Raw genomic sequence first — 26,326 nt, forward strand, 5'->3', positions numbered from 1 at the left:
AGGACTTTCCATTACCAGGCAGTTGAACCAAAGGATTGGTAACTTACCTGAAACAAGAGGGAAAAATGATTTCTCTTGCCTTTAGTAGTATTCCTTTACTTTCCACTCAAGAAAATCATTTCAGAAAGTTGATATTTGTTGTTGAAAGAATTATTTTATGAGTATTTTATGAATAGAAAGTATAAAACTAAGAAGTAATGCTGTCTCCCTTTTAAAAAATAGCTCACAAAAGATAGGACCTTTTCCTTTTTCTTGTGAGAGAAAAAATTAGACCTTACTTTGGAATTTGCAACTACGTCTTAATGGAGAAAAAAATCAGTTCACATGATGTAGTGGTTACTTAGCCACTTCAAAGTCAAGAGTAAAATTTACTATTCTCTCTCTCTCTCTCTCTCTCTCCCCCTTTCTTTCTGCCTGCTTGTCTATTTCTCCCCTTTCTGTCTCTGTTGCCCTCCCTTTCTCTCTCTGGCTTTTTCTTTATTCTGAAATGAGCATTATTCTGAAATGCACATTACCTTGCAAAGATACCCTTTTGGACTGAAAACGAGGAAAAGCTTTAATTTTATCGCCTTGGAAGTGTTTCAGTTTTCTGTGGCAGAGAGAGTAGCTTTAGCAATGAGAGCAAATGAAGGGGTTAAAACTGGACTTGGCTGGGTGTCAGTGAAACTTTTTTTCTGGCTCTGCTCCGGGTTTCCCCTTGAAGGGATTTCCCTCCGCCTCTGTGCCTCTGCAACAAGACCCTTTATAAAGAGCAGACTTTCTATTTCACTCCTCACTGAGCCTCACTGGCTTTAGGAGCTAAAGCCTCTTCCAGGGCATTTTCAGGTGGGACAGAAAGAAGAGTTTTGGGACCATCATGTTCTCATCACAGCGACAACTAAAAATGCCTAGGAAGATGTTTGTGATCTTTGGAGCTTCAAATATACTTTGGATGGTGTTTACAGTTTGTAAGTTCTTCTCTTTGATCTGTTTCAAATGCTCACATTCCATTTCAGCCCTGATTTTGGCTTCAGTCAGTTTTGCTATGGTAGTAAAGAAAGGCACTAGGATTTTTAAGCAGTGGAAAAACTTAATTTAACATAACATGTAATGTGCTATTGAGTATTGCTATGTACCATTGTATTGTCATAGTTGGAGCTGCAAATTGATGTTTTTCAGATACATTTTTCCAATGTCAAGTAAATAATTGGATTTATCTCTAGTAAGGTCTATCTCTTCAGTTTCCTGTACTTGATAATGATCTTAAGCTTACCAAATAACAAAGTAATTTTGATAAATGGGCATCAAGGTTGGAACTGACACTTCTCCAAGATTCTAACACCTTTGGCAGTGACTCCAATTATTTTTGGCTTCTTGCAGTTAGTTTAAAATTTAGGAAACAGATCAGCCAGACTGTATTTTGGACATTATACTAGGACAGAGAAGAGGGAGTAGAATACTAAACAAAGTTTGCTTTTCTCTTTTTTGCCTTCACAGCTCAAGCTTTTAAAATAGAGACCTTCCCTGAAAACAAAATTGTTGCTCAGATTGGTGATGTCGTTTCACTGACTTGCAGGACAACAGGCTGTGAGCTCCCATCTTTCTCTTGGAGAACCCATTTAGATAGTCCACTGAATGGGCAGGTGAGAAATGAGGGGTCCAATTCCACGCTGACCATGGATCCCGTTGGTTTCAGGAATGAATACTCTTACCTGTGCACAGCGATTTGCGGATCTGAGAAACGGGAAAAAGGGATTCAGGTGGAGATTTACTGTGAGTACTACAGAGAATCTTTGATTTTCTCTTAATTTTGCTTTAAGTTTCTTTAATGGATAGTTTTAAAAGAAAAAACATCAAAGGATATTCATGTACAGATTCTTGGCTAGAGGACATACTGCACCAAGAAAGTTAGAGGCAGCTGAATCTAGCTCTAGAAAAGGAACCCACACCTTGGTCTTTATTCTAACTGCCATAAACATAGTGACCGTGGGTAAGACACAACCTCTGGGTTTTTCTTTTCTTAGCCATAAAATGAAGCTCTCTGAAGTTTTTTAATTGTATTTTTCAGCAATTTCTATTTGATTATATCCTCACATGTTTACTTGGTCATACATCCAAATGATTTATGAATTCCATTCTTCAGGGATTTTCCACTTATTTATTCTTACACAATTTCGTGCTTAAAATCAGCTTAAGTAGGAGATCTATAATTTAGTAATAGGCTTCAGTACAAGTTTTCCCTTTGACATAAGAAAAGTATCCGCAAACATTTCACTCATTTGACTTTGGTATAGATAAATTTAGGAGGGTTGTTTTTGTTTTTGTTTTTGGTGCCATTAAGCCTTAATGCTCAACCACTCAACCTCAGGATAATTTGTGTAATGGATTAGAGTTACCTGATGCATGTTAATAAACACCCCTACGTTGCCATTCTACCAAACTGCATCTCAGTCCATTCTCAATCCAGCGTATAAAGTTAGCAAGAGGAGTTAAAAACCAACCTGAAATAAAAATCTTGCCTTTGGTTGCTGACGACTACTCTTTCAGAAAAACAAACCAAACCAAACCAAACCAAACCCTGGAAACCTTTATGGCCGACTCTTCATGAAGATCCCATCTGATTATCTTATAATTATTTTGGTTCCCTTCTGCTATGGCGGAGCTCAGTTTTGCCCAGTATCTGTAATTGATTCTTCAGTAAGCCCCATGTGTTGCTAATGTGGCCCAAGAAACTGTGCTTGGCCGGCTGCTTTCAATTATGCTGGTTGTACATTCATTGTTTGTGCAGCCTCCTGAGCTCCTTGAAAGGCCCCCTTATGTAAATACAGGGGAAAGTAACAAGTTCTTGTATTACCTGACAGCAAACCATGTGGGTTATGGGCACATTTCTTACAGAACAGGAGGGATAGAAATTATTGGTGGAAAAATTAAAAATACTGGTTCTTTCACCCAGCAAAGCATTTCCGATTCCTTTGCCTTTGCTCTCAAGTATCAAATAGTTGAAGATTTAAAAAAGAGAAATAAAGACCCTTCTGGCTTTAATTATCTTTCTGGAGGTTTTTTTCCTTCAAAAATATCTGGCTCTCATTATGTTGAACAATCGTGTCTCCATTCCACATTTGATTGTAATATTCTCCAGAGCTGGGACCTTTGTGTCCTTATTACACAGAGTCCTGAATCCAGCCGATGTCTTACCATCATGACAGTTTGTAATGAAAAGGTAGCCCTTGCAAAGGAAGCAACGGCTGACTGAAATAGCACGTTCCCTTGGCACTGAAAGGTTCAAGTGGTGTGCTGGTTAGGACATTGAGTTAAGCATTTCAAGAGGCAAATCTGCCTTCCAGAATTTAAATATTGCACCTTCCTGGTGGATGAATTCTGGTCAGAGGCATTATTTTCAGAAGCCAATTATTTAACGTTGCTCTTTTCCTTTCTTAGCATGTGTTGCTCAATAACTGTTCTTTGCCATGACATTCTGAGCCTCAGTTTTCTTATCTATAAAGTGGACTTATCTCTGCTCTAAGAGAATGTGGTATAATGTAAATCTTCAGTAGCAGTACAGAATAATAAAAGTACTGAGTTTAAATCCCAGACTTGCCATTTCTGAGCTGTGTGGCCTCAGGCAAGTTATGCAAATGTGCTAAGGCTATGTTTTCATACCTGTGAAATGTGGTCTCTATGTGTTAGAGTTAAAATAAAATCCTTTACGTGCGCCTGGGTGGCGCAGTTAAGCTTCCGACTTCAGCCAGGTCACGATCTCGCGGTCCGGGAGTTCGAGCCCCGCGTCGGGCTCTGGGCTGATGGCTCAGAGCCTGGAGCCTGTTTCCGATTCTGTGTCTCCCTCTCTCTCTGCCCCTCCCCCGTTCATGCTCTGTCTCTCTCTGTCCCAAAAATAAATAAACGTTGAAAAAAAAATTAAAAAAAAAATAGTCATTATATTTAATGACTAGCACAGTGATGGGCATATGTAAGTATTCAATAAACATCAATTTCTTCTCTCTTCTTTTACTCTAATAATATGCAACCCTTAGTACATGCAGGCTCACAGCTGAAGAACTCTCTAAAGGGTGAACCCACCCCAAACCATGAAAGGCTATTTAAACAATGAATTAAGACTGTATTAACAGAAACATTAGACTTGGTTTGCATTGCATTGAATCAGAGACATTATATTACATGAACAGAAAGCCTGCTCATGTGCATTTGTTTGACCTTTGCAGCTTTCCCTAAGGACCCAGAGATCCATCTGAGTGGCCCCCTGGAAGTTGGGAAGCCAGTCACAGTCACATGCTTGGTCCCTGATGTTTATCCATTCGACAGGCTGGAGATGAATTTGCTGAAAGGCAACCATCTCTTACAGAATAAGGACTTTGTAGAACCTATGGAAAGAAAGTCCCTGGAAACCAAGAGTTTGGAGGTAACCTTCACTCCTACCAATGAAGATATTGGGAAAGCTCTTGTTTGCCAAGCGAAATTACACATTGATGAAATTGACTTTAAGCCCAAAGAAAGGGAGACTACGAAAAAACTGCAAGTCTACAGTAAGTACTTGGGTGATGTAGTCTCGTCTTTATGGGAATTCAGTCTTGGATGTATACAGCATTAAACTTAGCAGCTAAAGTCAGGAAGGCATTTGTTTATAGTTTTTACTCCATTTTTATTCATTGAGAGCACAGTATTTGCCAACAGCATAATTCAATGAAAAGAGCATTGGATTTGGATTGGGAAGACTTCTGGCTCCATTAACTGTGTGAACTTGGGTTGCTTAATTTATTTATTTCCCAGTCTATCAAAGGAGAGTAATAATACCACCTGGGTAGTATGTAGTAGGCTCAGGAGATAAAATGTTTTCAATTATAAGTTCTTGTAACATACCTTGAAATATTAAGTTATAGAGATTTTACAAGGTGAGCGCTTGTTCTCTGTGTGTGTGTGTATACACACATATGCATGTGCTCACACACACATATATGCATTGGGCAGGAGAGTGGAGATGATTACCTCCACATTCGCTGAAACTGTGGGGAACTTGAGGCAAGCTTGTAGTCCCAGAATTGTGTAGGAGTGGACTCACTGTACTCCGTTCTAGACCCACATTCTGTGTAAAGGAGTACTGCCAACTATAGCATGTTTAGCTGAAAGAGAATGAGATGGGAAGGCATTTATCAATATTTTGAAAAGAGTAGTCAAGACAGGGGATATTTTTCCTAGAGAATACAAAACTGGGAAAAGAGAGCTATCATTAAGTATTTGAAAGACAGTGGAAAAGGGATTTGATTTATTCTGTAACAGTGAAGGACTGAACTATGGCCACTGCATGAAATTTACTTACAAAGAGGAAGGTTTCAGCTCAATTGTTTTAGTAACTAGAGCTGTTCCCAAATCAAAAGGACTGCTTTTTAAGGCAGTGATTCCCTCAAGTAGAAGTGTTGACACCAACTTATATGAGCACTTGTCAAGTATTCTAAGATAGGACTGCTACCTTATCTGGGAGATTGAACCACATTATTCTAAGGGTCTTTCTTATTTTCTGAGTATCTAGGGCCCTCTGAAAACACCAAACACCAAAAAAAGTACCTCAGTCAGATTAGTCAGAAATTGGATCGACTGACTTTTGTGACCACACAGTACTAATTTTACACTAATTTGGCAGATTAAGTTTGTCAAATTTGTGAAAGCATGTAAATACAGACTTGCAGAGAAATACGTTATCCTTGTGGGATCAAGATGATGCCTAGCAGTTACTAATGTTGTACCCTGCCTTTTCAGTCTCACCCAAGAACACAGTTATCTCTGTGAATCCCTCCACAAGGCTGCAGGAAGGTGGTTCTGTGACAATGACATGCTCCAGTGAAGGTCTACCAGCTCCACAGATTTTCTGGAGCAAAAAATTAGATAATGGGAATCTACAGCTCCTTTCTGGGAACTCAACTCTCACTTTAATTGCTATGAGGACAGAAGATTCTGGAATTTATGTGTGTGAAGGAGTCAATCAAGTTGGGAAAAATGGAAAAGAGGTGGAATTAATTGTTCAAGGTAAGTAATCTGTGAAAAATGAATGGTAAATGTGCCTTGATTGGGGTTTGTGCAATAGTGAAACAGCTTCAATGCCACAATCGCTTCTTTAGGTTTTATTGATGACCCATCTGATGTCATGTACTTTAGCACAATTGTATGTTCATCTTGCTCAGACTTCTCAGAAGTCTTTCCTCCCATGGCTCTGCTTTTCTGATTCTTTTCCATCTCTCACCATTCCTTCCCTGCTTCCTTCTTTGGCTTTCTCTTTTCCTCCCGCCCCTTGAATATTAGTATTCTCAGGTTACCACATCTGTCCTCATCTCTACTCACTCTGGACTCTTAGTATTTGGGCCACCATACTCTGCTTACTCCTAAATTCATGTTGCCATTCCATATCACCAAATCCTGTCCATTCTTCCTCAGAATAATCCTTAGAATTTGAGCTCTTTTTTTTTTTTCGACCCTCTTGCCATTGCCTTAATTTATCACCTCTGACTTGGACTCTTGCAAGATGTTTTTAAATAACGGCATTCATTGAACACCAGCTGTATGCTAGGCGCTTTACATATGTTAGCTATAATCTTCAAAAATCAAGTAAACAGTAGGTATTTTATACTCATTGTATAGATGAGAGCATATTGTCTCATAGAAATTAATAGAGGCTCCTACAGATCATACACCTGATATTTGCTGGGAATTCTACTTTCCACTTTATCTATGTTGTCTTCCTAGCCTTTACCACTACCTTATGAGGTGAATAAAAACTGGGGTTAAGCATAGTTCATAATTTGCCTAGGTCAGATCACTCGCTAGTGGCATTGACTGTGATTTTAATACAAGCCCACTGTAATCTAAAACTCCATGACTTTTCAACTAAATAGATAAATTGTCTTCAAATGGTCATCCTGCTATCATTCTGACCTCAAGACAATCAATCCTGTGCAATGCTACCAGAGTATATACCTCAAACAAAAAAAGTACTCATTATATATGACTTCAAGCCCTAACTGCATGTAAATTAAAATTCACATTTAAAATAAAACTCTTTATAATCTGGTCAGAAACTACCTTTATAGTTTCGGTGGTGTCCATGTTGTTCCTTCTGCCTGGAGCACCATTCCTTCACCTGGCAAAGTCGTAGCCATTCTTCAAGACAAAGTTCATGTCAGCCTTCCAATTCCAGATTGTGTTAGGCAAATCTGGCTATTCCTCCCTTTTTCTACATTCAACACTTCTTATCGAAGTTTATGTACCTCTGTTAGGTCAGCATACATTAATTAAGAGCCCTTGTCCAAGAATCCAAGAATTGTGCTTGGTGCTGTGGGGGCAGACATGAAAAAGTTATGGCGGCTGCCCTTGAAGAGTTTATAATGTAGGGAGGAAAGGCAGGCATGTAAGTGATAATTTAAACATATTTTAGTAAGAGCCAAAATAATGTATTTATTTAAATGTGGCTTTCCATTAAAGTTTAAGTCAAGAATCGTGTGCATGTGTGTGTGTGTTTTAATATTTGGGTGTCTGCCACAAAATAGGTGCCCAGTATATGCCAGTTGCATAAACTATAAACATGAGCAATGCAAAATTTTAAAATATGAAAATATGATCTAAACGTGATGATTAAAAAAAATAAAATTGGAACTCACCATCAATAGATTAACTCAGTTGGGTGTTAGGTTACCATTCTCAAGAGACCAAGAAAGTATTACACTAATAAAATCATATGCAACAAATCACCCATCCTGGAAAAATTCCACCCGTAATAAATTAGATCCCATTTCAGTGTGAAAAGAAAATGCCCTGTGGGGTTAGGGAGGGTTGTTTTGAATTTTGCAACACAGGATACTAACCACCTTAAGTACTGAAGAGAGAATGGAACTTTGAAAAGACCTTTCAGTGACCTAAGAACTACTCCACAGGGGAAAAGTGTTCGCCTGGTAATGTACGCAGCCACTGGAAAAAAAAAGGTCTGAGAACACTTCACAGGCAGGAAGTGGGTCTATTTTCAAGTTCCCTTTTCTCACACTAGCATATGAGGAATTCAGAAACTCTGCTTATTGTTCTCGGTGATCTTTTTCAAAATCTAATAGCATATCAGTGTATTGAGGTAATTTGAGGAAAGCCTTTTTTGGAAGATACTACAATGTCACAGTGAGACAAACAGAAGAATAACTTCTCTTGGCACAGATGAGAACCTTGCAAAATGTGGTGTATTTGGATGACTTCTATGTTGAGAATTCTTTCCTCCCTCTCCAGTCTGCTACTTACAGGAACAATTTTAGTGATTTTCTGTGGAGTCTCAACTGTCACTCTCGGGATTGTCCAAACACTCCCAGTTTCTTCAGGGAACAGGGAGTGGAGATTTGAAATTCCCTTTCTCCCCAGACAGGGAGGATCCCAATGCAGACTGTGTGTCCAGCAGGGATAGGACTGGCAGCCAAAGAGCTTTTGTGGATATTTGAGACATAGGACCCTGCCCTCCGATCTCAGTTTTCAACCCCTGAATTAATTCAAAGTAGTTTTGTATTTCATCAAATTCTAGAGGTGGTTTGTGTGTCATTTTCATGTTTAGATTTTGGCTTTGCTCTCAATGTGATTCTGTGTGCTTTCAATGGTATAACTATATTGTTGGCACAGAAACTCTAAGCACAGGTCCATTATGGCTATGGCATCTAATCAGAAGACATATTTTTGTAGCTGCTTTCACAACCTCTCTTAGATCTTGTTTTATCTCCTCGTGAGGATGATTTGATTCAGTTGTTGAAGCAACTGAAAAGCTAGGGTCTCAAATCAGACCCACCTGGCTTCAAGTCCTAGTTTTGCCACTGCAAACTAGATAAAGTTATCTAGCATTTCTGAGCCTAGGTTTCCTTAAGGAGAAAGAGGAGGAGGAAGAGGATGGGAGAAGGAAGAGGAAGAAGAAGAGGAAAAGAAAGAGAAGCAGCAACAGGAAGTGAAAGAGAAGAATTAATGGTAGCATTTCATGAAGTTGTGAGGATTAAATGAGATAATATATGCAGAGTGGCTTACACAATGCTTATACACTAGAACCTCTTAAATTATTTGCCGTTGTCCACTACTGCAGGGATTTGATAAACTACAATTGAGCAGAGACTGAATTAGTGTCGTGAAAAGATGTCAGCTTCTGTTCTAACAAGTCTTAATCCACATTCATTCTGTTAAATGAATGACTCAATGAACTCTTGTGGGTTCATTCTTTAAAAATGCCTTTCAGGATCGTCCCAAGGTAGAAAGGAGTGATATTTTCTTACACAGGTGTTAGCTGTAAAGAGATGAGAAAAAAAGACCATATATCAGAATGTGGTGAAGGAAGAAAAGAATCTTACCTTCTTTTTGTCTTGTTCTTTTTCCTCCAGAGAAACCATTCACTGTTGAGATCTCCCCCGGGCCCCAGATTGTTGCTCAGATTGGTGACTCAGTTGTGTTGACATGTGGTGTCACAGGCTGTGAGTCCCCATCTTTCACTTGGAGAACCCAGGTAGACAGCCCTCTGAGTGGGAAGGTGAAGACTGAAGGGAGCAAGTCCACGCTGACCCTGAGCCCTGTGGGTTTTGAGAATGAACATTCTTATCTTTGCACCGTAACCTGTGGCCGTAAGAAAGTGGAAAAGGGAATTAAAGTGGATCTCTACTGTAAGTGGTTTTCGGAATTGTTCGCTGTTTTTTTTTCCCTCAATTCTACTGAAAGAAACAGAATGCAAGTACGATATACAATGCGATCCATGTATTTAGAAAGGGAACTTAGCATTGTGAATTGTTCCTAAATCTCTGGACCGGAATTTTTGATGCAACCTAATTGCCTAAATCTTAAGTATATATTACGTTTGTACACAGCATCCACAGTCCTTACTTTGTGTTTTGTCAATACTCTTGTCGTCATGCACTTGAACACACTCCATGTTCACTCCTTCCCACAGCCTCTGTGTATAGGGGGTATTCCAGAGGTGACAGTGAGCAAGGAGAGGAGTCAAGGCCCATTCATATGACTGCCCAGCTCTTTGAACAGAGAGTGAGGCCCAAGCCTACTGTTTTGAAGGCACATTTGGAAAGTTGATTGGCAGGATGGGAAAAAATGAGGCAGTGGGGAGCAAGACAAAGCCAAAAATGAAAATAGGTAGTAATATTGGCCATAGGGAATGGCCCATGGCAGCAGCTCAGATGAAAAGCAGAGCCAGGACTTAGCACGAGATCTTAATACTGATTTACACTACATACACCCACCACACTCTTTCTTGCTGTTCCTGTCACCTTAATGAAGAGCCTTTACAACCTCGAACCTCTATGAATTTGACATTGCAAGAATTCTTCATTGTATAATGAATGAGGGACAAAATATTCAAAGTGCTCTGAAAATTGATTACTTTGAGAGAGTTATTCTGGCTTGTGTTATTCAGCAGAATTCAAGAGAAAAATAGAACATTCTCTACCAGAAAACCTGCCCAAACTTGTGTTACCTATCAGGATTTTGTTCAGCATGAGTTAGAGTATGTCTGTAAAGGGATTTGAATGTCTCAAAATAAGGGTGAATTTTGTTGTGTTATCATATTACCTGGAGTCCAAGATCTGCTGATGTAGGCACATTCCCAGCAGAAATGAGAACCAGCAGTACAGTCTTACTGCAACATGGAAATAGGTGAGAATGTATCACTTTAACAGCATTTTGCGTAAGAAAAAAGCTTTTTAGCATTGCTCTTGCTCTTGATAACTATTTTAGTCTTATTTTTATTGGTTGGCCTAAGATGCATTATACATATTATTCAGAAGGTCAAGCTCATAGTTTTTTGTTAACTGCAAGTATTGCCTGAGAAATACTTAAAATTTGGTATCTACACTTGGCCATTGGAAATGAAAGTGTCTAAGTTGAGAACTGCACTGTGGGTCTTATTTGATACCCAGAGGCTTCACAGCTCTCTGGGTTTCAAGCTCAGAGAGATATGGGTTCTGATCTCAACTCAGTGACTTAACATAGATATGATGCCTAATGATGGTCTCTGAGCTTCTATCAGGTTTGTAAGTTTTCCTAGCTGTAAAATAAGTTCTCTGTAAGTTTTCCCACCTGTAAAATATGTTCACTAATACCTATTTTATCAGGCTGTTTTGAAGACTGAGGTAATAAATATTAAGGGATTAACCCATAGTTAACATTCAATACAGCATGGGAAATAAACATTTAAAATACATAGCTAGAAATAAGATGGTGGAAACTCATGTTCCTTGAAAAAAATCAGTCCAGGGCTGTCAGAAAGACTGCATCACTAAGAAGAGAAAAATAGGAAGTATATTTATTTCTTGATTAATTCAAGTGCTAAGTATTTTTGTTTATATTTAATATCACAAATGTTTATACTTGATGGCATTATTTATACATTGGTGATCATTCTATCCCACGTGAGTTAAAAATGTCATTTTGAGACCCTTGCATTTAATAGTTACATTTTCCTTTGAATGTCACATATAAACATCCGTTTTCTATGATATTTGCAGCATTCCCTAGAGATCCAGAGATTGAGATGAGTGGTCTGCCTGTGAATGGAAACCCGGTGACTATAAGCTGCCGGGTTCCTAATGTGTATCCTTCTGACCGGCTGGAGATTGAATTACTTAAGGGGGAGAGTATTATAGGGAATAAAAATTTTCTGGAGAACATAGACAAGAAGTATCTAGAGACTGAGAGTTTGGACATGACCTTCATCCCCACCACTGAAGATACTGGAACCGTTCTTGTTTGTCTGGCTAAGTTACATATTGATGAAATGGAATTTGAACCCAAACAAAGGCAGAGTACACAGACACTTTATGTTAATGGTAAGTACATGTGTGATGTATCCACACCTGAATATGGGTTTCTTATCATGTTTGCCGGGCAATAGTTAACATGAGGTTAATAGTTAAAACCTCTGTGGAAAAAAAAATAACTGGAAAAGAAATTTTAAAATAATTATAACAAACCACTCCCAACACTTCAGACAGCAATCATTTTTTTATCTCATGATTCTATGAGCTGGCAATTCGAGAAAGTTTCATCTGCTCACTGTGGTACCAGATGAACTCACTCATGCATTTTCAGTCATTGGCAGGTCAGCAGGGCATGGCTAGTCCCAGATGGACTCACTCATATATCTGGGGCCTCTCTGGGGGTTCTGGGCCTCCCTTTCTCCACGTGCTGTTTCATCCTGAAGGAAAGGAGCACAGGCTTAGTCACCACAGTGCAGCATTTTGAAAGAGTGATAATGAAAGGAGGCCTTTGAGACTCAAGCCTAGAAGTCCTATGGTGTTACTTCTTCCATGGTACATTGGTCAGAGTGAGTCACAAGGCCAACCAGGTTCAAGGGGTGGAAAAATAAACTCCACCTTCTCGCAGGAGAGTCAAATAATTTCTGGTCATGTTTAACGTACCATAAATGTTGATATACACTATCAGTGATCATCCATTCTTAGGTAGTCAGGGACTTTCTACAGAACTTATTTCTATTAGAAAATACCCATGCTGGGTTCATATTCTACTCTCTATCATTCTATACTTGCTTAAGTAAATGGGGACAGAAATCCTCCTTTGGTAAGGGTATCAACATTAATAAACTGTTCCAATCCATTGAACCATAGCTCAGTTTTGCCACATTAAAACTTTTTTGGAGCTCAAGGTATAAAGGGTCAAGCTGACAAGTGTTCCTGCCTTTTCAGTTGCCCCCAGGGATACAACCATCTTGGTCAGCCCCTCCTCCATCCTGGAGGAAGGTAGTTCTGTGAATATGACATGCTCCAGCAATGGCCTTCCAGCTCCAAAAATCCTCTGGAGCAGGCAGCTAAACAATGGGCATCTACAGCCTCTTTCTGAAAATTCAACTCTCACCTTAACTTCTACAAAAATGGAAGACTCTGGTGTTTATGTGTGTGAAGGGATTAACCAGGCTGGAATAGACAGAAAAGAAGTCGAATTAATTATCCAAGGTAAGTAAAACGTGATTAATGAGTTATTTTCACTAGTATTATTTTGGTTGTCACCGGTTTTCAACAAAGCCCTCTCTGAAACCAACACTTTTACTAAAAACATATATTGAGGGTTTTGAAGAGCCCATGGTGTTTTCTATGCTTGGAAATTTCCTGGAATGGAACTTCCTCATAAACAATTCCACGTCAGTTATCCTAAAATTCTTTTAACCTCCAGCGGAATGCTGGCTGTGGGAACGGTGCCAGGAGTTTCTAATACCGGCACCGGTTATGGTGTGAAATAAGGGTAGGAAGAGGTATGTATGTATTTGGAAATTAGCTAAGGTTAAAGCCACCATATGTACTGAATTGGACTCTGAGTGGTAATCTCACAAGGCACATACTAGTATTTGCTTAGAAGCCCAAGAAGCCACGTAAGCCTTTTGTAAATTTTGAGGTTGAGTAGCAGTGACCATGCCCTCTGGTTCATCAACTTTGGGCATACAAGTTCCTTTTTTTTTTTTTTTTTCCTTCCTGGAGCTGTCATTTCCTGTCTTATTCCTTGGTATTATTTTCACTAAGGCATTAGTGACTTTCTTGTTACCTCACCTCGGTGATCATTTGTATTTTAAAGAAACGACCTTGGAAGAAAGGGCAATGCACAACTTTAAAGAAAGTCTTTAGGATAGATGTCATGGTACTATAGCTCTTGTCGGGGAAAGAATCTCAAATCAAGTCACAAAAATAGATGGAAATCTCACTTATAAAATGGTGATATGATACCTTCTTCCATGGGCTGTGTATTAATAGCGATGTTGTACTTTAAATACTTAGCCCAGTGCCTGGCACCTAGTGAATGATAGTCGTGGTTGTTAGAATAGTAAGAAAGCCATCTCTGTACAACTTGATCCAGGAAAATCCAACCCAAACTCAGAAGCCTGTAAAGACTTTTTACTTCAAGGAAAAACTGCACAACATTGTCACAAAAAAATTTTTTTTTTCACGTTTGAATTCTATTGCTGTTTATCAAACACCATTTTTTGACTAGTCTGGGTAAAGAATTAGATTTAGGGACATGAGAGAAGTATAGACATGTATTCTCTCGTTAAAAACATGGCCATTTATGTGGGCACCTGGGTGGCTTAGTAGGTTAAAGGTCTGACTTTGGCTGAGGTCATGATCTCGAGGGTCGTGGGTTCAAGCCCTGCATCAGGCTCTGTGCTGACAGCTCAGGGCCTGGAGCCTGCTTTGGTTTCTGTGTCTCCTTCTCTCTCTGCCCCTCCCCTGCTTGCACTCTGCCTCTCTGTCTCAAAAATAAACAAACATCCAAAATAAATAAATTAAAGACACTGTCATTTACAAAAAAAACAGTCAATGCTTGACTTCTTTGCTTGCCTCTGTAAATACTTAATGCAAACAGTAAGCACAAATAGTTCCTTGACAGCTAATTGTTGCTGTCATTAAATTAATATGGAATTGGTTTATATTTCACCCAGTCAGAGGTGCATTTTAAATTCTCTTTACAGTTGCTCCGAAAGACATACAACTTACAGCTTTTCCTTCTGAGAGTGTCAAGGAAGGAGACACTGTTATTATCTCCTGTACATGTGGAAATGTTCCCAAAACTTGGATAATCCTGAAGAAAAAAGCAGAGACGGGAGACACAGTGCTACAGTCCAGAGATGGTGCATATACCATCCACAAGGTCCAGTTAGAGGACGCTGGAGTGTACGAATGTGAATCTAAAAATGAGGTTGGCTTGCAATTAAGAAGTTTAACCCTTGATGTTAAAGGTTAGTTAGAGTTTTGTTTTTATTTTTTGATTATTTTTTACAGTAGTCAGAGGTTAGATGGATTGTAAAGATTTTCTAGGATTAGGTGAATGAATTGGCAAAATGGACCTGAATTCCATGTTGATTGTGGTTATTGCTCAGTGTTTCCTAAAATAATCATGCACAGCTGCCCTATCCTATGGAGTTTAGCCAGGAAGTTGACATTAGTCATTAGTGAGTACAGAATTCCCATTTGCTTTTCTCAGAGTTGACAATTCATCATTGGTCTCTGAAGTCTTGCGTTTCCTAAGCGTTTAAACATACTTCTAAAACCTTTCCCTGGAGGTTATAAGGAAACTAAAGTAGGATTGGCACATGGAAGACAAAAGTTTCTATCCAGATTCTTGTCACTCCTATCACAAGAGAACACTATTCTCTGGACATGGAGTAACTATGTATTTTCTGGATTGACTCCCTTCAAGATAACAATTAAGAGTGCCAATCTTGATGCTGAACAACATAAGAGAATCTCTAGACTATAGAATTGCCTTCTTAAAGATCCAAGCCCTTGTCCATCCTACCCTATTCTGATAGTGGGTGGGGGTGCAGAGCAACAGCCTCAGCAGAGAAACTTCGGGGGCCCTTTCATTTCCTACCCCCTCTTGTGAATGCCTGGTAGGATCTGCTGATCTTAATGGTGAAAGCAGAATATGTTAGCCTGTACTGATTAGTCTCCATGCCTTGTGTGCTAATGAGTTCTCACCGTGTGTTGGGAGCCAGGCTTGGAGCAAACAAATGCAAGTCTTGGAGCCTGTGGCACTTGGCTATCAGAGTTTGCAACCACGGGTCAGTGTGAAGAAAATTTGAACTTAGGTCAGAAAATGGGTAAAATTGTTGCTCATCTGGCCACATTTCTCGACATTTCAAGGCTTAACATATGTTTTCTGTTGTCACAGTACCATAACAATACATCTATCTAGAAGTGTTAAAGAATGGGAAAATACCATGATTACCTGTAAAACTTATAGTCATCCACCTGCAGTGATTATCCTGAAAAGAGTTGATCTGGCCAAAGAAATTACCATGTGCTCAAAGAATGGAACATTTGCCTTGTGTCATGTCACTCAAAATGACACAGGGGTGTATGTAATCAGTGCTTCTAATGAGGTTGGGGATGATTCTGGATGGATTGAGATCTCAGTTATGAGTAGGATGAAGTCCACTCATTCCTATTTCTTTTAATCTTTGATGTCTCTAGTCCACTTTTAATTAAGCCTAGCCCTGGAAACTTAGACTCCTAACATTTTTGTGATTCTGTTTGTAGTTAATGATTCTCTTTTAAAGACATATCAAAGCGCTTTCTCTACTTTTTAACTCTCTCTCACACCTTGTCTTTTCTAATTGCTTTATTAAATTAGTGACTTACATATTTGCCATTTTTCACTCATCACTTACATGAACTATCCAAGCACTTTAGGCACTCAGCTAAGAAATTCAGGCCCCCAACTATGGTTTAAAGTAACTGCAAATGAATGAAGACAAAAATTTGACATTTTTCCTTGGTATTTGAATTAGCTTACCTTTCTGTGTAGCTGCGTTTTAAAATTAATTTTGTTTTGTTTTGTTTTGGCTTGAATGTATTCCAGTGATATAGGAATGGTTGGGAGTCTTTAGGATTTTCAGTGTTTATACAGCTAATGAAAATAGTGTTTGAAGGTTGCCCTGGTAACCGACTCAACAGCAAATTTGTGTTTGACTGCAGATGCCTCAAGGAAAAACTAAAAGCAAAAGATAATATTTATTAAGTTGAAAAGAAAACAATAGGAGTATAAATACCATTGTCCATCATATTGTCAATATTGATGCCTAACCATAGTTATGATAATGGACATCCCATTAAAATATTATACTTTGACTAGTTCTACTCTAATAGGGAAAAGTAGAAAAATGAGGCAGTTATCATTATATTTAGGGCTAAGTGTTTTTATCATCAACAATTTGAAAAGATCAACTTCCCATCATCTGATTATCATGATCCTGTTCTACTTAGTTGACCTCCAGTGATTAGAAACTTCTAGAAGGAATGTGGTAATCGCCAAAGTCAGATTTCTTCAAAGACAGGAAACATACATGCTACTTTAAGAAATTTAATACTTGTGAGGTCATATGATTCCAGGCAAACATTAGTATAGATAGAGATGAGCCTCTAGTAAATTTCACTCTTTCTCAGATGTTCTTATAAAGTTAAGTGTTAAATAGTATTGCAGTGATCACATGATTTTTAGTAGACTAGAAAGTAGTAATCTTTGCTTTTGTAAACTATTACCTTCTGTATCCAGTTACAACGCAATGACAAAGTGACAGCATGTAGAAAGAAATGCATTACTATTCAAAAAATATCTATTGGGTATCAACTACTCCAAGCAAGTCATTTACTACCTATTCAGTGGTGGACTAAAAAGAAATTGATAGGTGGTCTTATGTAACCTATAGACCAATAGATAATCATACAAATAAATGTATAATTACAAGCAGTGATAAGAACTATGAGAAGGAAATTGCAATGAGTTGTAAAAGTATATCAGGGTTCCTAATTTAAGCTGGGGAAGATGTGGGTCAGAGAATGCTCTGAGTAAGTAATATTCAAACTAAAATATACTATTCAAAAAACTTAAGTTTATCAAGAGATGATATAAATGCTGAAGATGAATAACATATATTAAGATGTCCTACTTCAGAGATACAAAACATAAAGTTTTTTATATATCTCTGGAAAAGCCGTCAGCAAGAATTTTTTTTTTTTTTTTACTATCACATATGCTGTTTGACTATAATGATTACACTTTAGATGTTACAAAGATTTTCTTGGAGAACTGGTTAATTATTTCAGTTCATGGTCATCAGAGTCCTAGTTCTTCAATAGATTTTTGTATTTTCCAAAGCAAACACTCCTCTCCAATTCTTGCTTTTGTAAAAGAGTCCTAGAATGCCATGCTCTTGTTTCCATTCTACAATTGAACCTGATTCTATTTGGACGCAACAACTGTCGTCTTAGACCCATCATGGCCATAGCAACAGCCAACTGAGTATTTGGATAATTGAAAGAAGTGTGTATTTGGTTCCTGTTAGCCCTTATCACTGCTTTGATTCATTCCTGTTAAGAGAACTAGTTGTACTGTTAGAATAAAATATATAACTATCAAAAAATCTTTTTGAACTAGACATTAATTGCATCCATTTTGTTATTTTCCAGGAAGAGGAAATTACCAGGACTATTTTTCTCCTGAACTTCTCGTGCTCTATTGTTCATCTTCCTTAATAATACCAGCCATTGGAATGATCATTTACTTTGCTAGAAGAGCCAACATGAAAGGGTCATACAGTCTTGTAGAAGCACAGAAATCAAAGGTGTAGCTAATGTTTGAAATGTTCAACCAGAGCCACTATTTATCAGTCCACATTCTTAATACTGCTCATCATTCCATGAGAAAAACAACAAGCTCAGAGTCCAGACTTCCCTGAATGTAGTGACTTCTTGGAAAGAAATGGCTTCCTGTGTCCCATGCTGTGAGCAAGAGGCCAGAGGAAGACTTTCTGCTTAAAAAATAGGCACTACCATTGAGATGTGTTGACTGGAGTAGTTCCTTGATGTGTATATACAATAACATGATGTGTACATATGTAAAATAAAATTATGCCATAGCAAGATGGCTTGGAATAGCAGCCCTCTGTAGTCAGATCTTCAAAGTAATTTAATAGTGTTGCCTGGGCTGATTGTTATAACTGAATGCATCTTAAGAAAATTTAACATTAATATTGACTGGCAGCTGACCTATGTCACCTTTTTAATATTTTCTTTTCCTTAACAAAATTTTATTTCCATAAAGTTGATAATAATTTCATGTTTTGTAAAGATGCCAAGCTTTTATCTTTTTATAGGCAAATGATAAACCAGGAGGGCACTGGGTTCACTTTCAGGTACTAAACACTTCAACCTATGGTAGAATGGTTGACTGGATTTCTCTGGATGGTACTTGCATGGTACGGAAATGTTTTAGGATGTTTGTTTATCAGACTCTTGTGTAACTTTTCTGATGTGGTCTAAAAATGCAACGTCTTTTGATTTTCTTTTGTAAATGTTTAGAATTTTTTTTTGTACAGTAAAGTGATAATATCTGGAATTGGAAGAATTGCGTGTTTATTTACTGTAAACTGTCACGTTTAATCATGGTGTTTAAAATGCCAAGTTCCAAAAGGATAGAGTTCAAACCCATAGAGATAATAAAAGATTGCACTTGAAGTACACTCCTCAGACTACTTCTATCAGAATCATTATGGGAACTTGATAAAAATTCAAGTATTTTAAGACATGCTATCCTGTTGAATTTAAATGTCTCATTTTGTGTCCTTGGGATCTGAAATGAAATTTTTTTGCAATTAAAAAAAATGGAATACACAAAAAGAGTGAATGCAGATGAATGTGCACATGTCAAAGGGTAACAAGCAAACACGTATGTACGTACCACTATGACCAAGAGACGGAGCATTACTATTCCCACCAGAGCCCATCTGGTCACTCATGCAGAGAAGTCAAGTCAGTTGTCTTCACGGGCCTTCTAATAAAGAGTTGTCTGTAAACCTTATTTTCCAGAAGGATGCTTAACTATGACCTGAGACTTCACTAAACCCCAGCCCTTGTCAGTAGCCCAGGCCACTTATAAAATCCCTTTAGGAAGAGTTGGATTATCTACTCCAGAAGTTCAATAATGACCTGGGGAGAAAACAGTGATTCTTTCTCCCCTAGAGACCAGAGAGTTCCCACCTCCTCTTTCTGATTTTGTTTGTGAGCATTTTTAAGGCAAGTGGCAGAAATGAGATCAAAGATAGGTAAGGAAGACAGGTCTTACACCTTGAGAGTAGGTGCCAGATCTTTGGGAAGAAGGGAATTTTTCATCTGACTCCTGGTCTCTGAAGTGGGTGTGGTTTGTATTAGACACTACTTCCAACTTTTTTCTGGCTGACTGGCTGACAGTGAAGCATCGAAGGCAACTGCCAGGGCTTTTCCTCTCAAGTAGATATCCTTCCGATTGTCTATAAATCTGAATTTGAACTAACTCATTCATTTGCCTAATATTCTGGTGAGAAGGAAGCAAACGGTTGATTTGGGGAGGTACATAAGCACTTTCAGGATATTGGCAAACTTTCATTTCCCTCATAATATTTCATAGTCTGATTGTCTTAGAAATAGGTTCAGGGGCGCCTGGGTGGCGCAGTCGGTTAAGCGGCCGACTTCAGCCAGGTCACGATCTCGCGGTCCGTGAGTTCGAGCCCCGCGTCGGGCTCTGGGCTGATGGCTCAGAGCCTGGAGCCTGTTTCCGATTCTGTGTCTCCCTCTCTCTCTGCCCCTCCCCCGTTCATGCTCTGTCTCTCTCTGTCCCAAAAATAAATAAACGTTGAAAAAAAAAATTAAAAAAAAAAAAAAAAAGAAATAGGTTCAAATCTGACTTTTGGTAGTATTGGTTCTCAGCAACCAGAACATTCTTTGAATTTCCAAGACTGGTAAGGTTGCCATCTCTTACAACTGATACCGTGATAGTCAAGCCAAGACTAATTAACAGGTTGAAAAAAAAATCAGGACAGTTCACCTCTGATAACCATACCATCATCTTTCCTGCTCTAGGTGAATGACATAGGGAAATTATGAAGTAGAACTGAAGATCATTTACAAATAAAGGTAGGGACTACTTTGAGGTCCTTACCAGCTCTCAAGCACAATGGTTCTTTGAAAATTTACGTGTGCCTTGGGTAATTTTTTGTCACTTCTTTTAGAGAATCTTTTTGTATTAAGCTAAACAAAGACCTAGGGATCTTCTTTTTATCTTTTACTTGCTCAACTTTAACAGAACTAGAGACCAAAAACAATTAAACGTTTAAATTAATCCCAACATTAGGAAGTAGTTTCTGCAAAGATTTTATAATAGCCACTCTTCCCTGCAAAGAGGAAAGGGACATTTGTAATGTCTTTTGAAATACCTTTTATTTTGGCCATAATGATAATGAAAATTTCACTCCTGAAAAAAAAAATGTATGCGGTGGCTTTTCAAGCTTTGCTGCTATTGAAAAAATAATTTCTCTCAACAGACTAATCTTTAAGTCTTGAGAAAAGTACAATGAATTGACTGGAACTCAGCGTTCCATTCTCTTGTCACTGGCAGGGACTCTTGGGGGTATTGTAAAGAAAAAAAAAAGGTTGATTCAGTGATTGAAAAGCAATAGTTCAGAGGCACCTGGGTGGCTCGGTCTATTGGGCCTCTGATTTGATTTTGGCTCAGGTCACAGTCTCATGGTGCATGGATTTGAGCCCCACATTGGGCTCCACTCTAGCAGTGTGGAACCTGCTTGAGATTCTCTCTCTCCCTCTCTCTGCCCCTCCCCTCCAAAATAAGTAAATAAACTTTAAAACAAGAAACAGCAGTGGTGCAATCCTGAAAAGAATGAGCAGATGACACCAACTTGTGGGGCAAAGGCTGGAAGGTGAATCAGTCCTACTTTGAATTGTGTTGTGAAGAAATTCAACTCACCTTCTCAAATGAACGTTTCAGTCTGTGAAAAGGATGCTTAAAATCACAGTTTGTACTTAAGAATGCTATTACTATCTTTCTTTAGTCCAACTTGCATGCAACGAAAATTTATTTAAGTACCAGGACATTGAATACAACCGTGCTGAAAACCCAAAAGAAGCGGTAGTAAATACAGAATTTCGAACGCATGGCAAAAACGAACTTTAATGCTCCTGCTCAGGTCATAATTACTATTTAGATATTTAGAAATAGTCACGTGAAACCCACTTAAAAAGCAGCAGATTCAAGGAGTTGTTTTTCATAGAAGTTTCTGTCATTGTTTTGTCAAGGTGTGTGGATATTTTCTACGTTGCCATGAAAATCACTTTATGCTCCCGGGCAGAAAACTGAACAAACAAGTTCATTTTTCCCTTGCTACAATCTCATAAGGGCCTGCTTCTCCTTATTTGTTTGAGTTCCTCTTATTTAAGTGGTCTAGTCATTTCAGAGTTAACCCTTAGTTTTACCCACTTGCATGATCTCTGGTGGTGTTCTAGTAGTATTTCCCAAACTCTCTTCATCATGAGAATTTCATAAGGAACTGTAAATACACAGAGTCAAGAGCTCTATCCCAGACCTACTGAATTAGAATCTTCCAAGTAAGACCTGAAAAATCCAAATTTTTGATGACTATCCCTGATGATTCTTATGTCTGTATCTGGGAAACATTCTTCGAATGAAACTATTTAGCTATTCAGTAGGTTTTCATTCCCAGAAAGCATTGACTGAACCCTGAATTTTTGGAAGAGTTTCTCCAGTCTGCAACCATTTTTCTCACCTTTTCTGGAAACTTGGTCTATCATTCAAACACTTTTCCTGTCTTCAGCCTCCTACTCTACTAGCTCCTATAAGAGTCCAATCTCTTCCACCTTGAAAAAAAAAAGCTAACAAAAATTTATTTCTTAATCCTGTATCTCCTGCTAGGCACAGCCTTATTTCACCTCTTTTTTTCACAGCAAGATCCTAGAAGGGATAACCAACAAACTCTCTCTCTCAATCCCTGTGCAACAAACTCTTATCTGGCTTTTGAATCTGTTCCTATCAAAGTCAGTACTAATCTCTTCACTGATATAATGGGGGTAATTTTGAAATGTGAAACCAGCATGTTTTTATTTCAAATGATCTCTAATTCCTACTTGTCCCAGGGCTTCCCCTCTCAACAATTTATTGTTTGTGGAGACAGAGAGAACCTAGGTGAGAAGAATGAATTATAGCTCAGTTTCAAATTTCAAGCCAGGATTATCTGAATCCACAGGAAGACCATGGTTTTAGAAGGCAGACTATGTAGAGAAAGTAAAGCACTTTCCTGCATTCCAAAAATTCCCCTAACACAGCAAGAGCTTATAGTGTGGAGAAGACAGAGGATGGAAGGTAAGCCCAAGGCACACAGTTGGGGGGGAAATCTGTCCTAGAGTGGAGAGGAGGAACCAAGAAAAGAATGGCAAGATATTGGACACAAATATCCTTGCCACTTTCTGCTTTGGGGTCAAATATTATAGGAGGATCACTGCAGAGAATCACTCAAATAAGAGTGCAGGAAAGAGGGAAGCATAAGGGTTAAGATCTCCCTTCCCCCGAGGTTCTCACAGAAGACGGGTTCAGCATTCTCTCATGAGGTGTGGGAGCAGAAGAGCAGCATTGGAAAAGAGGACTGAGGAGAGATTAGTGAACCAGAAGTGGCCTAGAACTGGAATTAGGGCAATAAAAGTGTGGGGATATTAGGACCAGACACAATGGCAGATCTACAGGTGTCAGTAGTTAATAACATGATGCCTAAAAAAGACAAGGACCAGGTATACCAACTTCACTGAGCAAAGGTCATCCAGCAGACCTCCAGCCAAAAGGGACCAACCAACAGCATGGGGACCACAAGACACCTACTGCGTCCAAATGACACCAGAGGAGATGACAAAGGGCAGTCTGAAAGGCTGAGTAAATATGAAAGGACTTAAACTAAAAAGAAATGCTTTCAATTATTAAACATTTTTTTGTGTTATCAGCAGAAATGGTGACTCAAGTGCAAGAGTAAATCAATATTAGATAATAAAGTTAACTTTTTTGTGCATGTGAATTATAATATCAAAATCTCAGCCTTGTTACAGTACTAAATGGGGTGAAAAATTCAATCTCTTTTCAGCATTGACAGTTGACCATTCCTTAATTCTTAAGTCTCTTGTGGTTTGATTATATCACATCATATTGTTTTTCCTTCTATTTCTCTGGCTCTTCTTTCACATTTTTTAAAAATATTTTTTAATGTTTATTTATTTTTTTGAAAGAGAGACAGAATGGGAGCAGGGGAGGGGCAGAGAGAGAGAGAGAGGGAGACACAGAATCTGAAGCAGGCTCCAGGCTCTGAGCTGTCAGCACACAACCTGATGTGGGGCTCGAACTCACAAACCATGAGATCATGACCTGAGCTGAAGTCAGACACTTAACTGACTGAGCTACCCAGGCGCCCCTCTTCATGTTTTTTTACACAATCTTCTTCCACATGGCCCTTGCAGGTTGTTATACCATGGATTCCATACTGACTCTCTTTTCATTTTAAATACTTTCCCCAGTGACCGCATCCTTCTTATGATTTATATGGTCATGATTTCGAGTATACATTCAAAGACTCAACCTGTTTCCCGAGGTCCACTTGTCATCTTCAGTAATATCTCTTAAGCAGTTCCATTTAGAGTTCTTTATATTTCTGTCTTCCTGTTCTATTGCAAGAGGGTTATTGAAATTTCCAATTATAATTTTGGATGTGTCTATTTCTCCTCTCAGTTCTATCTATTTGGCTTCATATACATTTAAGCAAAAGTATGCTTTTGCTGCACCAAACTAGTCGGCCTTCAATTTCTCCCTCCTTTCATCCTACACTCTGCTACCATTGGTTTATGTTACTAATCTCTGAAAAGTTTTCAGTGATTCCACAAAACACACTGAATAGGGATTGCATTGAATGTGTAGATTGCTTTGGGTAGTATTAACATTTTAACAATATTTATTCTTCCAATCCATGAGCACGGAATGTTTTTCCATTTCTTTGTATCTTCTTCAATTTGCTTCATAAGCTTTCTATAGTTTTCAGCATACAGATCTTTTACATCTGTGGTTAGGTTTACTCCTAGGTATTTTATGCTTCTTGGTGCAATTGTGAATGGGATCAGTTTCTTTATTTGTCTTTCTGTTGCTTCATTATTGGTGTATAAGAATGCAACTGATTTCTGTACATTGATTTTGTATTCTGCAACTTTGCTGAATTCATGTATCAGTTCTAGCAGACTTTTGGTGGAGTTTATTGGGCTTTCCATGTATAATATCATGTCATCTGCAAAAAGTGAAAGCCTGACTTCATCTTTGCCAATTTTGATGCCTTTGATTTCCTTTTGTTGTCTGATTGCTGATGCTAGAACTTCCAACACTATGTTAAACAACAGCGGTGAGAGTGGACATCCCTGTCATGTTCCTAATCTCGGGAAAGCTCTCAGTTTTTCCCGATTGGGGATGATATTAGTTGTGGGCTTTTCATAAATGGCTTTTATGATGTTTAAGTATGTTCCTTCAATCCCGACTTTCTCGAGGGTTTTTATTAAGAAAGGATGCTGAATTTTGTCAAATGCTTTTTCTGCCTCGATTGACAGGATCATATGGTTCTTATCTTTTCTTTTATTAATGTGATGTATCACATGGATTGATTTGTGAATGTTGAACCAGCCCTGCATCCCAGGAATGAATCCCACTTGATCATGGTGAATAATTCTTTTTATATGCTGTTGAATTCGATTTGCTAGTATCTTATTGAGAATGTTTGCATCCATATTCATCAGGGATATTTGGCCTGTATTTCTCTTTTTTTGCTGGGTCTCTGTCTGGTTTAGGAATCAAAGTAATGCTGGCTTCATAGAATGAGTCTGGAAGTTTTCCTTCCCTTTCTATTTTTTGGAACAGCTTGAGAAGGATAGGTATTATCTCGGCTTTAAATGTCTGGTAGAATTCCCCTGGGAAGCCATCTGGTCCTGGACTCTTATTTGTTGGGAGATTTTTGATAACCGATTCAATTTCTTCGCTGGTTATGGGTGTGTTCAAGTTTTCTATTTCTTCCTGTTTGAGTTTTGGAAGCGTGTGGGTGTTTAGGAATTTGTCCATTTCTTCCAGGTTGTCCAGTTTGTTGGCATATAATTTTTCATAGTATTCCCTGATAATTGCTTGTATTTCTGAGGGATTTGTTGTAATAATTCAATTTTCATTCATGATTTTATCTAGTTGTGTCATCTCCCTTTTCTTTTTGAGAAGCCTGGCTAGAGGTTTATCAATTTTATTTGTTTTTTCAAAAAACCAACTTTTGGTTTCATTGATCTGCTCTACAGTTTTTTTAGATTCTATATTGTTTATTTCTGCTCTGATCTTCATTATTTCTCTTCTTCTGCTGGGTTTGGGGTGTCTTTGCTGTTCTGCTTCTAGTTCCTTTAGGTGTGTTGTTAGATTTTGTATTTGGGAATTTTCGTATTTCTTGAGACAGGCCTGGATTGCAATGTATTTTCCTCTCAGGACTGCCTTCCCAATGCATCCCAAAGCATTTGGATTGTTGTATTTTCATTTTCATTTGTTTCCATATATTTTTTAATTTCTTCTCTAATTGCCTGGTTGACCCATTCATTCATTAGTAGGGTGTTCTTTTTTTTTTTTTTTTAATTTTTTTTTCAACGTTTATTTATTTTTGGGACAGAGAGAGACAGAGCATGAACAGGGGAGGGGCAGAGAGAGAGGGAGACACAGAATTGGAAACAGGCTCCAGGCTCTGAGCCATCAGCCCAGAGCCCGAAGCGGGGCTCGAACTCACGGACCGCGAGATCGTGACCTGGCTGAAGTCGGACGCCTAACCGACTGCGCCACCCAGGTGCCCCTAGTAGGGTGTTCTTTAACCTCCATGCTTTTGGAGGTTTTCCAGACTTCTTCCTGTCGTTGATTTCAAGTTTCATAGCATTGTGGTCTGAAAGTA

General features: G+C 38.5%; 1 protein-coding gene across 2 annotated transcripts; it reads left to right on the top strand.

Annotated features, from left to right (window-relative positions):
• Positions 1 to 719: 719 nt before the first annotated feature.
• VCAM1 (vascular cell adhesion molecule 1) lies at positions 720 to 18,894 on the top strand. Of its 2 annotated transcripts, XM_003990367.5 has the most exons (9): positions 724 to 947; positions 1,477 to 1,752; positions 4,200 to 4,520; positions 5,749 to 6,015; positions 9,372 to 9,647; positions 11,499 to 11,819; positions 12,696 to 12,962; positions 14,468 to 14,734; positions 17,967 to 18,894. In XM_003990367.5, the coding sequence occupies exons 1-9, from the start codon at positions 857 to 859 to the stop codon at positions 18,125 to 18,127; spliced, it is 2,247 nt and encodes a 748-aa protein (XP_003990416.2). In that variant the 5' UTR covers positions 724 to 856; the 3' UTR covers positions 18,128 to 18,894. The 2 variants fall into 2 exon arrangements, with proteins under 2 accessions (XP_011283138.1, XP_003990416.2); XM_011284836.4 differs by lacking the exon at positions 14,468 to 14,734 and having other exon boundaries at positions 720 to 947.
• Positions 18,895 to 26,326: the final 7,432 nt, after the last annotated feature.

Source organism: Felis catus, chromosome C1 (genome assembly GCF_018350175.1).
Source record: "Felis catus isolate Fca126 chromosome C1, F.catus_Fca126_mat1.0, whole genome shotgun sequence".
NCBI classification, from domain to species: Eukaryota; Metazoa; Chordata; class Mammalia; order Carnivora; family Felidae; genus Felis; species Felis catus.

Excerpts from the sequence above, each read along its gene's own strand:
- VCAM1 (XM_003990367.5), top strand. The coding sequence starts at position 857 with ATGTTCTCATCACAGCGACAACTAAAAATGCCTAGGAAGATGTTTGTG. Across the intron at positions 948-1,476 it reads TTGGATGGTGTTTACAGTTT|CTCAAGCTTTTAAAATAGAG; the intron begins GTAAGTTCTTCT and ends TTGCCTTCACAG. Across the intron at positions 9,648-11,498 it reads AATTAAAGTGGATCTCTACT|CATTCCCTAGAGATCCAGAG; the intron begins GTAAGTGGTTTT and ends TGATATTTGCAG.